General features: G+C 46.4%; 1 protein-coding gene across 1 annotated transcript in view; it reads left to right on the forward strand.

Moving 5' to 3' along the window:
* The window catches only part of OC90 (otoconin 90), a 37,822-nt gene that overhangs the window by 21,334 nt on the left and 1,162 nt on the right, over nt 1-15,326 (forward strand). Inside the window, exons 7-13 of the mRNA XM_010380300.2 lie at nt 109-237; nt 401-442; nt 2,420-2,470; nt 5,044-5,097; nt 6,712-6,837; nt 7,816-7,987; nt 11,985-12,091. Coding sequence (XP_010378602.2) covers nt 109-237; nt 401-442; nt 2,420-2,470; nt 5,044-5,097; nt 6,712-6,837; nt 7,816-7,987; nt 11,985-12,091 — 681 coding nt within the window. The remainder of the gene's footprint in view (nt 1-108; nt 238-400; nt 443-2,419; nt 2,471-5,043; nt 5,098-6,711; nt 6,838-7,815; nt 7,988-11,984; nt 12,092-15,326) is intronic.

The raw sequence follows: 15,326 nt of genomic DNA on the forward strand, positions 1-15,326 counted from the left end.
GAGTGGGGTTTTGGCAGGGGAGATGAGGAACTCAGTCTTGGAGCTTGAATTACCTCTTGGGATTCCAGGTGAGATCTTTCCAACCAGCTGTGCTCTTGCTCTGTGCAGAGTCCAGGGACCACTGTGAGCACCTGCTGTGTACCTGTGATAAGGCTGCCATAGAGTGCTTGGCTCGGTCCAGCCTCAACTCTTCTCTGAACCTTCTGGACACCTCCTTCTGCCTGGCTCAGACTCCAGGTAGGAAGAACCTGGCTGCATCAGCCGTGGGGTTGAGGATGTGGACAGGAGCTGGTTTGGGACCAGTCATTGGTGCATGTCTCTAGGTGCCAAGTCCAGCATCTTCAAACCTTCCCTGAAACCCACTGCTCTCAACTGACTTTTCAATGTGTTTTCTTTTCAGAGACAACCATCAAGGAAGAGTTGACAACACTTCTGCCCAGAGGTAAGGCCTCCCAGGGTTGCTGGCTCTTGAACCACAAGGGCCCAGATGCTGATGGGAGCTGGTAGATACACCTCCTCCCCCAGGCCTACCTCACTGGAGCTGGAGTGACTGTGACACTGGAAGTGATCCTGCCTTCCCTGGCTAGGAGATGTGCTACTTCTGATATACCCAATTCAAATGCCCAACATCAAATGGCCCCAGTGCAAACTCAGCCCCCTACTGTGTGAACGGGTGTGAATTTATTCCAGTGTAGATGGAGATCCTAAGTGCATTCTCTCCCCTTTCTCACTCTGTAGTCAGAGCCCTGGTATGTAGTGTGACTGGGACAGGACGTAGTGCTTAGGTGGAGTGAGGTCCCTCCTAGCTAAGTAAGCTCCTGGCTGCCAGTTTCCCAGGATCAGACCCACTACCTCCTCCTCTCCCTTCCTCCCCTTTCTCCATGCACTCTCCAGAACTTGCAGCAAAAGGGGCAGCCTGGGTCCAATAGAGGCTTTTTGAAGGGGAGGCTGCTTTTCACATGTTTCTTTTCAGAACAGGATAGGTGCTTAATAACTGTCCACTGAACCAAGCAAGTGATGATTCCTAATCTAAAACATGGATCTTGCCAAAAATGGGAGTCAGGTTTATGCCTGCCACTCCTTGTTCACCAATTTCCATGATCTCTCAGTCCCAACACCTTTAGGCATCTGGGGATGAGAAGTCCAAGGTACACCTTGGCGGAGCATCCCTCCTCTCCTGGGGTCGGAGTCTCTCTCCCAGAACTAGTCGTGCAGTGTTTGGTGTTTGTTAAAGAGAAAGCAGGTGTGTATGTGCATGCATGAGTGTGTGTGGATGTGTGCATGGGCATGTATGGGGTGTGCATATTGTTATGCCCAGACCGTTTATTCCCCGAAGAAGACCACCAGAGTCCAGAGTCAAAGCCAAGCGGCAAGGATCTTTAATGCAAGTTCGAACTTGGTCCTTCCGTTCTACAACATACAAGAGGGCCCCGAACAATGCATGTGCTGGCTTTTTATAGCCTAATGCAAACAGGACCTGCAAAGTTGCAGAGGAACGAGGGAACTCTCTAGGTTACAGCATTACAATTGGTTAACATTTTAAGTTTATACATTTAGCAGTTTTTTTATTGGTTCCCGCGCTCTCACAAACGGCTGTGTTCTTATTGGGGACTTTCCAGGTGGTGTCTTTCTAAAGTTGAGATATATGGTAGTCTTTGATATATGGTGGGGAGACATATGGTGGGATGAGCCCAGGAAGTTGAGAGACATATGGAGGGGAGACATATGGTGGGATGTGTTTATACTGGGCTCAGGAAGTTGAGAGATATATGGCAAGCACCGGTAATTAGAACAGAAAAAGAACAAGACAGGGACCTTCACAATGCTTGTCTATACAATGCCTGGAATCTATAGATAACATAATTGGTTAGGTCCGGGGTCAACTTTTAACTAGGCTCAAGGCGCCGCCCGGGCTGTCTGCCTGTGGGGTCAACTTTTAACTAGGCTCAAGGCGCCGCCTGGGCTGTCTGCCTGTGTATTTCATTTGATCTCTTTCAATATGTGTATGTGAGTGTGTGAGTGTGAATGCACGTGCATGAGTGTGTGCGTATGTGCATGTCATATCTCTATGTAGCTTCTGAGTCCAGCACTCTTTTTATCCTCAACACCTCTGCCTCCCTTTGGAACAGAGGTCTCCTCAAGCTGGGATATCTTTGAGGTTTTCTTTCGTTGCCTTCAGCCAGGATCTGAACCTGAACCCAGCTGTGGCTGTGCTCCCTTCTGAGCTGGGTTCTTGCAGGGCACACCATGTTCTGGGAGGAGCAGCAGGGGCAAGTGACTCCTAAGACAGGATGAACAACTCTTCTTAGCAACCCTTTTCTCAGCCCCTTTACTCTCTTGGGCCAGCAATCCCCAGCCTGTGCTAGGTTTTGACACTGTGTTGCATTAGTCACTGCTACTGGGAGCTCTCTCTTTCCAGTGGTTCCTGCGGAGCCCACAGACACCAGCCTGACAGCCCTTTCAGGAGAAGGTGAGTCAAAAGGAACTGGTGTGGAACCCAAAGACACACAATGAGAGTGGGGAGGTGCTATACACTTTTAAACAACCAGATCTCACAAGAACTCACTGTCATGAGAACAGCATCAAAGGGATGGTGTTAAACTATTCATGAGAAATCCACCCCCATAATCCAATCACCTCCCACCAGGCCCCACCTCCAACATTGGGGATTACATTTCAACATGAGATTTGGGTGGGGACACATATCCAAACTATCTCAGTTAATATTTTAGGCTTTGTGAGCCATAGGGTCTCTGTCACAGTTGTTCAGCTCTGCTACTGTAGCACAAAAGCAGGCACAGACAACCCCTAAATTAATGCAAGTGACTGTGTTCCAATAAAACTTTATTTATAAACCAGACTGAGAACTGGTCTATCATTCACTAATCCCTGAAAGGGGATGATTACACCTATCCTTTAGAGTGGCATGAGGATTAAGTGAGAGTGAGCATGGGGAGACTCTAGATCAGTGTCTTCTCCCAGATGTGGCTATAAAAAACAGCACACACTATCAAATCATAGGCTGGATACTGGACAGCTTGCTTAAAATACATAATCTCATTTAATGCTTACACATCCCTATGGAATGATAGCTACAACTTCCATTTTAAGGCAGGTGATTGAGATTTAGAGATGAATTGTCTAAGACACAGAGCTGAGTGGCAACGCTGTGATTAGAGACTTTTTCCTTCTAAACCCTCTCTTAAGCTGCCTTCCCACAGGGACCTGTTCCAAACCTCAGGGAAATAATGGCCCTTCACCCCTGAAGATAGCATTTACCGGTCTTTGTGCCTAAACACAGGCCTGGCTCTAGTCTGGCCCCTTTCTTACCAAATTGAGACCTTGCTGAACACCATTGTGCAGCCATATGCCCTGATCAGATTACCCTAAGCCTCCTCTCTTCCATCCTTAGCCCCCAAATCTGTTTCCTCTGTTTGGCTTTGGCACATAGCTGAACCGATCATTAAAGTTGGGTGATTTCTTTTCACAGTGGCTGCAGAGACTGAGGCGGACAGACTGACCACTCTCTCAAAGACAAGTAAGCAGAGGGGAATTTGGAAAAGGACAGCCTGGAATCCAGTGGAGAAATATTTCAAATATCTAAATATCTGTGCTCAGTCCTGTGACCACTTCTCAATGGAACCTGAAAGAAATATTATTATACCCATTTTACAGTATATGTAGGAAACTGAGGCTCAGGAAGAATACAAGTTGAGAGTCACTCAGCAAGTAACTTGCTGGGCTGTTCTCCAAGCCCAGACTTTAGGCTGTCAGACTGTTTCCTTTCCTTTATACAATAGTGGCTCTTAGAGAACACTGTCTTTCCTAAAAATATCTAGGCCAAAATTTCATCAGCAGAGTTAACCTGATGTGTAAAAAACCATGGATCCTTTATTAATAAGCACAAATAGATGACTATTATTTACCAATTACTTAGAATGAATAGGTAAGTAAATGGGTTCTTTGGTTAACGAGCAGTGACCTTGTTGAGGGCCTCTGATGTGCCAGCATATCATTCCCAAGCCCCTTACAAACATCCTCTGAGTTAGTCTTCCCTGGCCTATCCTCATTTTACAGACAAACAAGCTCTGAGAAGTAGAGTCATTTGCCCAGGGTAGTTCAGCTTGGTAGTCCTTTCGTTCTGAGTCTATAGGTTTTGCTTTTGAATAGAACAATCTGTCCCAGTTTAGAACGGTCCAGAATCTCCCTCTTTCATGGAGCAATTGTGTCCATATCAGTCAACTTCAAAGCCTGGTTTTCATAGAACATTAGCATAGTCTTGATCTTTGAACACATTAAACTTAAGGTAGTTTCTGTCTTTCCAAGAACTTTTGAGTCAGCATCTCTAACATTTTTGTGTGTGACACAGCCAGAAATGAAATAGTCTGCCTAGTGGTTAAGCATACCAACTTCAACCAGGCTGCCTGGGTTTGTAGCCACCTCCTAGCTCTGTGACCTTGGAAAAGGGACTCAATTTTTCTGTGTGTCTCCTTTCTCATCTCTGAATGAGGGTGAGCATAGAACCAACTCAAGGGGTTGTAGTAAGTTAATACAAGAAGCCCTTGCTGCCATACCTAGCATGTAGTAGGAGCTTAATAACTCAAGTAACAATAACAACAAATTCAGTTTACAGAGGAAATGAGGCTCAGTGCTTTTCCTGGAGTCACATAGCAAACAACTTCAACCACGCAGTTCTGCTGTCTCTGTACTGCAATGCTCCTCTGTTCCAACATGTACTTTTCAGTTTTTCTCCAAATTCTAAAGAAGCTGTCATTCCCAAAGTATTTGCACAAACTCACTTGCTTCCAGCCTGACAAGCTGCGGCTGCATTTGCCAGCAAGCCTGTGTCTGGGAGTTCCCTTTGGCTCAGCAGCAGCCCGGGTCTCACCAGCTCTCCTAGAAAATCTCGTGGTGGGAGGTTGGCCAGGGGCAGAGTGAAGAGCACATGGCAGCCTGTGTGCAGTGGGTGGGAAGCGCCTCTGGAAACCCAGGTGGGACAGGCTGGGGTGGATGCTCATGCTGTCTCTCTTCTTTGGGGAACAGAAGCAGGCCAAGATCAGGAAGGAGTGGGAGCTGCTAGGGCTACGTTCCCTCCAGGTAAGCATACAGGGCTCTGCCTGCCTATGTTCATGCCACATTTATGTCCTTTGTCCTTAACACATTCATGACATCAACTGGGTTCCAAATGAGATGCACTGTGACCTTGTTGGCATGGGAGCTGACAAGGCAAGAATCAGAGGCATTTATTCCCCAAATGGTGCAGCTGGCCCAGGCAGGATGATTAACACCAAATGCCCTGATCTAAAGAGAGTGAGGGGATCTGAAATTAGATTAGCACCAATAGTTCAGAAAGTTCTTCCTCAGGAGGTGAGGGCTACTGGCTATTCAGACTCAGCACAGAGAAGACACTGGGCTCTGGCAGCTCCTTTGGCTTGTAGAATGTTCTAGCTGGAAAGTCTTAATCCTGGATTAGCTGTATGGTTATTTTCTCATTCACTGAGCAGTTCTGATAGCTACTACTGACTATTTCTTAATTGCTAGGCATTTAGCTACAAGGCTTATTCAAACACCAAAAGAAGTATTATTAGTATAATTTTACGAATGGAGACATTAAGATTTAGAGAGGCGAAGTGATTTGCCCAGGGTTGTACACCTAGTATGTAGCTAAGCTGAAACTCAAACTCAGATCTCTTTAACACTAACTCATGAACTCTTTCCACTGACTAGGTGAGTTTCCAACGTGGAGAACATGATAGAAAGAAACCAGATAACTTGCTTCTATTTGCGGGATTGCAGAACTGGGCAGGATGCTAAACCTAGGAGACTGAGGTTACAAACAGGGCTTTAGTCTCACAGAAACTGGAGTTGAGTAAGAGGAAGTAGATGACCAGATGCATGAAGCAAACCAATATGGTGGATTTGGGGAAAGACTGCAATCCAGCGGGCACAAACATGCCAGACCTTACCCAGTACTCTGGAAACTGAGCCTGGGTCAGCAGATTTGTGAGGCTGAGCCTCCTACTGTTCCCTTCGCTGTACTGGGAAGGCTGGAGATTTGGTCTGTGGACGGGAGACTTTGCTGCCTCCAGCTAAGAGGGCAGGTGAGACTGACACATCAGAGCAAAAGGAGATCCAGAGAGAGTGCCAGGCAGGTGGTAAGAGATGTGTTGGTGAGGAAGGAAGGGCCAGGTCACAAGCAAGTCTTGCAGACCACAGGAAGGACCTTGCACTAGATTCTGCAAATAATGAGAAGCTGTTGCTGCACTTGAACAAGGAAATAAGGGCTTCCAGGAGTGGTTTTGCTTGCCCACCTTGTTGTGTACCATGAGTTGCCTTAATTTCTCCACCAGTTTCTTTACCTCTTCACTTGCTGTGAGCGCCATAATGCCCCTTCACTGGTCAGGCATGTGATATTAAACGTGACACAAACACAAGCCTGGGAACCTCTGCAGTCCTCCTCCCTGGGATGTCATCCAGGTGGTCTAGCACAGGCTCCCAACAGTGCTAAAGTTATTGTAGAAAATTTGGACATTCTCATGTAGAATTCATGGATCCCTAAGAATCTGCCTGGATATCTGCAAACCCAGTTTGAGGAACACTCTCCTAACACTATGGTGTTCTATCTGTTTGCATTTGGTTTTCATGTGTCCATCTGCAAATCTCTCCTTGAGCCACTTTTTAAATCCGAACCATGAAGTTTTTCATTTTCAGGATCTGCAGAGATAGTTGCAACAAGGGTTACAGCTAAACTTGTAACCGTTGTCCCCGCTGGCATTAAATCTCTGGGGCTGGCAGTGTCATCTGTTGAAAATGGCCCTGAGGAGACAACTGAAAAAGGTGAGCAGAAGCAGTGCTTGTCCTCCCCACTGCTGGGATCTTTTGGTTAGGCTATGAAGAATCACTGTAGGCCACCTTTTCACGCTGTGACCTTCTCATGGGCGTGTGACTAGAAGACATAACCCCCCCTGACTGGATACGCACCTTGAGGTTCAGAGGAGATGTAAGCTGCCTGTAGCCCCTCAGTCACTGGGAAGCTGAGCCTGGGGGAGGAGCCACAGTCTTCTGAGCCCCTGACCTCGAGCTGCCACCACTCTTACTGGCCCAGAGGGAAAGAGTTTCACATCGTCCACACCGTGCTTTATTGGAAAGAATTAAGCACTTGGGTTTTGATCATTTTCCTCCTTTGTCTCTCCTCCCTCTGATGCCTTGAAAAAGCCTCTGCACCTGCAAGGAGGCCACAGCCTGTTGGGCCCACAGAGGAGGGGCTTTGTTAGTATCTGAGTATGGCTTCCATGGTGTCCAATGCAGAGCTATGGAGAAAGCTGCATTTGAGATTCGTGGACAGAGGAGGAAGGATAGAAGGAGGAGAAATAGAGACAGAGAAAGAGAAAGGAATGGGGAGACGGAGAGGCAGAGGAGAGAAAGGCAAGCCCAACCAGGTGTGCTAACCTGATGCCACCAGAAAGCATAAGATTTCAGCTGGGATGCTCCCAGGATGCCAGGTCTACTCAGTAATAAGACATGGCCCCAAAGAGCATCTTGGGTCCAGAGAAGTCTCCATCCCTTAGGGAGATTTAATAAGGAGCATTAGAAGCCTAGAGAGAAAAGACTTGGTCTCTGAAAGACAATGCATCCCAAGCAGGGGATGAGCCATAACAGCTTTCCCAGAAGAATGGTGAGCCAAGGAGTAGGACATGGGGTTCCTTTGCAAGAACCTAGAGTTGTCCACATACAAACCGGAAGCTCACATGGCCTTCCTCTTGCAATGGCTGCCCCGACAGTCCTTGCTCTCCGGACAATTCCTGTTCCTTTCAGCCTGTGACAGATTCACCTTCCTGCACCTGGGAAGTGGGGACAACATGCAGGTGATGCCACAGCTTGGAGAGATGCTCTTTTGTCTGACATCCCGGTGCCCAGAGGAATTTGAGTCTTATGGCTGTTACTGTGGACAAGAAGGAAGAGGCGAGCCAAGGGATGACCTGGACAGGTATGGAGAGCCAGCAGTGACAGCTCTAGTGTAGTAGTGCTGATGCTGTCTGCACCAGGGAGTGGTGACAGCTCTCCTGGACACCAGGCTGCACCTTGGGCCTCACTAAAAGCTTGGTGCACACCGCTGCTCACTCAGGAGGCTCTTCAGCATTATAGGCCCATTCTCCTGGTGAGCAGCTGAGACTCAGGGACTGACTTGTTTGAGGTCGTTCACCTTGGAAAAGGCAGAGCCAGAAAGATCCACATCTTTTGATCTGGGGGCCTAGAGCCCTTTCAGTACATTGACAAATACTGCCCAGCTACCCTAAGAGGGCCAATCTACAAATAACCTTCAAATGACCCCAAGTCCACCTATTTAGCAATAACCAACATGTGGAATTAAGGTCTCCACTTGGTTTTTCCTGCAGAAGGCCACATTAAAATCAGCCTTTTAGGCCGGGCGCGGTGGCTCAAGCCTGTAATGCCAGCACTTTGGGAGGCCGAGACGGGTGGATCACGAGGTCAGGAGATCGAGACCATCCTGGCTAACACGGTGAAACCCCGTCTCTACTAAAAATACAAAAAACTAGCCGGGCGAGGTGGCGGGCGCCTGTGGTCCCAGCTACTCCGGAGGCTGAGGCAGGAAAATGGTGTAAACCCGGGAGGCGGAGCTTGCAGTGAGCTGAGATCCGGCCACTGCACTCCAGCCTGGGAGACAGAGCCAGACTCCGTCTCAAAAAAAAAAAAAAAAAAAAATAAATCAGCCTTTTAAGTGTAACTTCTCTCAACACCTTTTAAATATAACTGCTAATTTTCACATCTACCACTTGAAAGAATTTTCATTGACCTCATGTACTCATTAATGTATTCATTCATTTAAATGTGCATTCAATCCATACCGCTTGAGCTTTTGCTCTGTGCCAGCCACTATGCTAGGTGGCAGAGATGCAACAATGATTTCGCCCTCACAAAGCAAAATAAAACAAACTACTTTTGCCCAGTAGAAGCTTATTTGGTGAAAGAGATGGACAATTAAAGAAAAGTACTACCCAACATAATAAATACAGTAGGGTAAACAGAGGACACCACGGAGGACTCAACCTGAGTTTAAGGAATTTTCTCAAAGTAGCGTTGATCAAATTTTTTTTTTTTTTTTTTTTTTTTTTTTGAGACAGAGTCTTGCTCTGTGGCCCAGGCTGGAGTGCAGTGGCCGGATCTCAGCTCACTGCAAGCTCCGCCTCCCGGGTTCACGCCATTCTCCTGCCTCAGCCTCCCGAGTAGCTGGGACTACAGGCGCCCGCCACCTCGCCCAGCTAGTTTTTTGTATTTTTGTAGTAGAGACTGCACGTAGGGACAGCCCCAGTCCACAGCCAATGGAGAGACCTGCATTCAAAAGACACACGTCCTCCTCGGGTGGTATGGTTGCAAAGCAAAATCAGCAACTATCGATGAATTTTAGACACACAAAAAGACAAGGCTTGTCATAGCTAACACAAAGGACACAGTAATGGCAGGAATATGGAGCATGTCTGCTGCAGGTTGGATGTGTGGGTGGCTGTATTTTTTTACCCATTCACTTTCTTTCCACTGCCTCTACCTCTCAGCTATCCCGGCTTCATTATCCTCCTCTGAGGTTTTCAGTGAAGGAAATCCAGGCTCTGCTGCACAGGCAAACTTCAAAACCTACCTCCCACCAGGGAACCCGAAAGAAGTTTTTACTCTAGCGAAGGTTATGCCACACTGTGGAGTCACAAGCATGTTTACATTCTGAGGTTCATCCATATGCCCGCTGTTCTCCATGACAGAGGACAATTTAAATAGTGTCAAGGTTTTTTAGTACATAGCCCTCAATGAGACGAGGCAACAGATAGAAACGTAGCCAGTAGCAGTCTCTGCGTTCTGTTGAACCCCTTGGGAAAAAGTGGGTATGATTTTGAAGATGTTTCCTGGTAACTGACCATATTTCACAAAAATATTAAATTTGACCAGTTGGGCAGGGAAGTTATGATATGGCTACTTCACATCTGTAGAAAGAAACTGAAAAACTCAAGGTCAACAGGAGAAAACCCTTGACTAATTATATTAGTCAAACTAATATAATTTTTTAAAGAATGTATTTTCAAGACCACGGATACTGTACGTTGTGGACAGTTTCAGTGATTTTATGAGTGTTTTGGTTTATATATGATTTCCGATTCACTCACTGACTTTAGAGTTTAACTATCATATCAAGTATCCACCCCCACCCATCCCTGCCAAATACACACACAAGATTTTGTGGCTCTTTTGTGCTAATAGCTAAAGGAGGCAGACGCTGACCTCTAGCCAGTGGCCTTGTAAGCATATGAGGGGCATTGTTCCTCTGATTGCTAGCAACGTGGAAAAGTTAATAAGCAGATAACTGGTTGAGAAGGGGTGCAATAAAAAAGCCACAAGAGTCTATGACTTATCCCTGCTGGAGCTGTGGCCTCCCAGACAGAGTGAGAATTATTAAAAGACACGGAAGAGTTGAAAAGGGAGTATTTGGGGAGCAACTGTATCTCCCTATTGGCTGAAGTCATCACAAGTTTCTTAAGGATGTCCACCTGGCAAGAGGGGACACTGGATATTGTGAGGCCGTATCAGCCAAGATGGGTGGATATGAAAAGCAAGACATTGATTCCTTTTCATGTATTTATGAGGTCCTGATCTATGCTGGACACTTTTCTAGATGCAGTTCTTTATTTATGCTCAGGATGGTTACTCTGTCCTTTTTTAAGGCTAGGGACAAATGACAGTGCACTGTGGATGTGAGATTAACTCTTCATGTCAAAGATCGGAGGGAGTAAGGTTACTGCTAGCCCATATGGTACCTTTGCATAAAGATCGGAGGGAGTAAGGCTACTGCTAGCCCGTATGGTACCTCTGCATAAAGATCGGAGGGAGTAAGGCTACTGCTAGCCCGTATGGTACCTCTGCATAAAGATCGGAGGGAGTAAGGCTACTGCTAGCCCGTATGGTACCTCTGCATAAAGATCGGAGGGAGTAAGGCTACTGCTAGCCCGTATGGTACCTCTGCATAAAGATCGGAGGGAGTAAGGCTACTGCTAGCCCGTATGGTACCTCTGCATAAAGATCGGAGGGAGTAAGGCTACTGCTAGCCCGTATGGTACCTCTGCATAAAGATCGGAGGGAGTAAGGCTACTGCTAGCCCGTATGGTACCTTTGCATAAAGATCGGAGGGAGTAAGGCTACTGCTAGCCCGTATGGTACCTTTGCATAAAGATCGGAGGGAGTAAGGCTACTGCTAGCCCGTATGGTACCTTTGCATAAAGATCGGAGGGAGTAAGGCTACTGCTAGCCCGTATGGTACCTTTGCATAAAGATCGGAGGGAGCAAGGCTACTGCTAGCCCGTATGGTACCTTTGCATAAAGATCGGAGGGAGTAAGGCTACTGCTAGCCCGTATGGTACCTTTGCATAAAGATCGGAGGGAGCAAGGCTACTGCTAGCCCGTATGGTACCTTTGCATAAAGATCGGAGGGAGCAAGGCTACTGCTAGCCCGTATGGTACCTTTGCATAAAGATCGGAGGGAGCAAGGCTACTGCTAGCCCGTATGGTACCTTTGTATAAAGATCGGAGGGAGCAAGGCTACTGCTAGCCCATATGGTACCTTTGCATAAATTTAACCTTCCTTAAGACTCTATTTCCATCTGTTAGAAAATCGTTTAAATAAATATGTAAATAACCTATCTTTGCCATGAACAGTTACAATAAAAATAAAAAAAAATTTTTTAATAATAAGATGCATACAGTATGATTGATGCTGCCTTAGATGTGGCCTTTGTGCAGTATACAACCCTAACAACCATCCACGATGGCCCTTGGTGTGTATATGAGTCAGCCCTGTGTGCACTGGAAAGGAGGCACTGGCTTCCCTCACTACTATAGGGCATGTAGGAGAAGCAGGCTGTGCTTGAGGGGGTTCCTAGGGAAGCTGGGAGTTCTGAGAAGTAAAGCGTTTTCCTTGGTCTTAGGTGCTGCTTGTCCCATCACTGCTGCCTAGAACAAGTGAGAAGGCTGGGCTGCCTGCTTGAGAGGCTTCCTCGGTCACCGGTTGTGTGTGTGGATCATACACCCAAGTGTAAGTGCTGTTGGTTGCACAGTGAGTTATTATTTCTTTCAGTTCAGCATCGTGACTGTGGATGCTTTCCCAAGCACTTCTTCATCTGTACTGTGACTTAATACTCTTCTCATCTTCTCTTTTCTTTTAGTTTTTTTTTTTTTTTTTTTTTTTTTTTTTTTTTTGAGATGGAGCTTCACTCGGCCATCAGGCTGGAGTACAGTGGTACAATCTTGGCTCACTGTAACCTCTGGTTCCCTGATTCAAGCGATTCTCCTCCCTCAGCCTCCCAAGTAGCCGGAATTACAGGCACGTGCCACCATGCCCAGCTAATTTTTGTATTTTTAGTAGAGATGGGGTTTCACTATGTTGGCCAGGATGGTCTCTGTCTCCTGACCTCGTGATCCGCCCGCCTTGGCTTCCCAAAATGCCATGATTACAGGCATGAGCCACCGCGCCTGGCCAATACTCTTCTTAATGTTGAGGCGCATATTATCACAACTCTTCCACTGATGGGGAGATTCACTGTCAAGGGGGTGAGCTGCCTAAGTCACAGAGCTGGTGACGAGCAGGCTGGGACTAACATAAAGAGCCCAAGCTTATTGATTCTCAGCTCTTGATGTGTGTTAACAGAATTAATCCTCTAAACAGTTTCACGAGGAAGCACTATTATTCTTCCCATATAGCAGATAAGGCAACTGAGGCCCAAGATCACACAGATAGAAATAAGTGGGAGAATTGGGATTGGAATTGTAAAACCATATCACTTTAGAACTAAAGCTGATTCTTCACCATACTAGTGAGTTTCTAAGTATTTTTTCTTTTTCTAAGAAGCAGCGTCCGTTTCCCAAGGGAGATCTGAGGAATACTATTTTGAAAAGGGGGACTGGCCCTGGCTGAAGAGCGAGGCGTGCCAGCAGCTCCACTCCTCCCTATAGTGGAAGCCAGAGGCTCCTCTGTATCCCTTCAGGGCCTCAGGTGGGGAGCACTCTGAAAAGTGCAATCTCCATGGGCAGGCCCCTGACAGTGAACGGAGACTTGCTATAGATTTGACTTTATCTGCATTCTCCAGCTCCATTTCCTCATTCATATCAGTGGATGCACTTCCCTTACAGTTTGCAGTTTAAAAGGAAACACTTGCCCTAGAATTTTACAGGGGCCCTACAAGAGTTAGTTCTCATTTTCATTTTCGTCTGGGTAAGTCCACTAGCTGGACCGTCCATCCCTTCTTTTTCCTCTACACAACCTCAGCACAGTGCATGGACTGCCGTATTGTCTTGCCTTGTATGATCAGCTATGTCTGTCACATCCTAGGAGCTTTGTGTTTACATATCACTCATTGATTCACTCATTCATTTGTTCATTCTATTATCCACTTAACCAACAAACCTTCACCAGGAACCAGGCAACCAATGAACTTTCATGATCCTTGCCTCAAATTACGCACAGCTTGGAGGGAAGAGATGTAGGGAAGCAACTATTCGAATCCCATGTAGTATATGTGCTAACAGGTAGCACAGGGACCCTGGGAATGGGGGTAAAGGCATTTGAGTCTACAGTATGGCAGTGAGAACAGGATAATTTGGGAAAATTCAGGAGAGGTGTGAGGTAAGATTTACCACATTCCCAGATGGCCATACTGGGCACGGATATTCCAAGCAAAGGGAAAAGGGGAAAATGGTGGTGTTTGGGGAATGCTGGGCAGCGTAGGGACAACTGAGCTGTGGTTTTGTATTGCTGGAACAGAAAGTGGAAGTGGGAGGCCCGGCTGGGGAGACAGACAGGTGCCAGATCATGAGCCCAAGAAACCTATGTGCAAGATAGAAGCATTTCCATTTTTTCCTATAGGGGATGGGAGCCAGGGGAGGGTTTAGAGCCCATGAGTTGTCACATGATGCAATCATGCCAGGAGGTCTCACCTGCTGGGCTGAAGGCTTATTCTGCATTCCTCCAGTATCACAGAATCCAGGAACACTGCATCTGGAGATTGAACTGATTCAGAGCTTCAGTAAACTGGTTCTGACTCTGTGAAATTTAAGCATAGCCTGCTGTACCAGATGCCAGGTATTAGTTGATGAGAAATGAGGTCATCTCAAATCCTGGCCTGTGCTGTCATAAGACAAACATAGGGAGGAAGGACAGAGTGGTTCTGGGGAACAGGACCTCTGTATGTCTCCACTGTGCTCTCACACTTGGTACATTTGCCTGCTCTTCTTGTCACTTCCTGCTGCTGAGATGCAACTGGCATGTCTGAGGCTGATATGGAGACCAATTTAGGAGGCTTGGAAGGTCTGTGCGGTATGTGATAGGAAAAAATCTGGTTGATGAACATTTCGAAGTAGGATTAGATGCAAAAAAAAAAAAAAAAAAAAAAATCCCTTAGCTTCATTGGAAGCCACAGATAACAAGGATAATATTTGTAGAAAGCTTATGTATGTCTAGCACCTTCAAAGATATTATTTCATTTGAGTCACATCACTCCCACTGTATGCAACTCGTACATTGAAAAAAATAGGGTTGGTTTGCCAGATCTAGCAAATAAAAATACATGATGCCCAGTTAAATTTGAATTTCGGATAAGCAATGAACATTTTTTTTTTGTATAAGTATGTCCTAAACATACATACATTCAAACATATTAACTTAAATTCAAATTTAACTGATCATCTGTATTTTATCTGGCAATATGAATGATGAATAGGGAAATTCTGGCCCAGAGAAGGAAGAAGTAATCAAATGTAACACATATTTCCTGAGCACTAACTTGGGAAATATTTGTCAAGGTTTGAGGTAGGTGCTTGGACTCTGCTCTGTCAGCAAGGTTCTCTGTCCAGCATTGTTACCCGCAGCAAGTCCAGGCAGGCTCTGCAGTCCTTGATCCTTCTCTTCTTGGGAGAAAGAATTCAGCCAAGAGACAGAAGTACATCTAAGGGAGAAACAAGAGTTTACTGAAGCAAAGTAAAGTGCACTTGGAAGGGGCCAAGCAGGCAACTTGAAAGATTTGAGTGTCCTGCCTGATGGTTGGCTCAGGGCTCTTATAGATTTACTATTTCCTGTCTTTTTCCCTCAATCTCTTCCTCTCGTCCCTCCCCCTGGGCAGGCTGTTGGCTAATCACTGCATGCACAATGACTTGCCAGTATCTAGGAAGGGCCACAGGCACCCTCTGCTGGCTGAAGTTATGTGCATACTCTCTTAGGGCAATTTCCCCTTGTCTAGCACCCTCAGAAGAAGGCCACTGTGCATATCTGGACATGT

This window comes from Rhinopithecus roxellana, chromosome 9, assembly GCF_007565055.1.
Source record: "Rhinopithecus roxellana isolate Shanxi Qingling chromosome 9, ASM756505v1, whole genome shotgun sequence".
NCBI lineage: Eukaryota > Metazoa > Chordata > Mammalia > Primates > Cercopithecidae > Rhinopithecus > Rhinopithecus roxellana.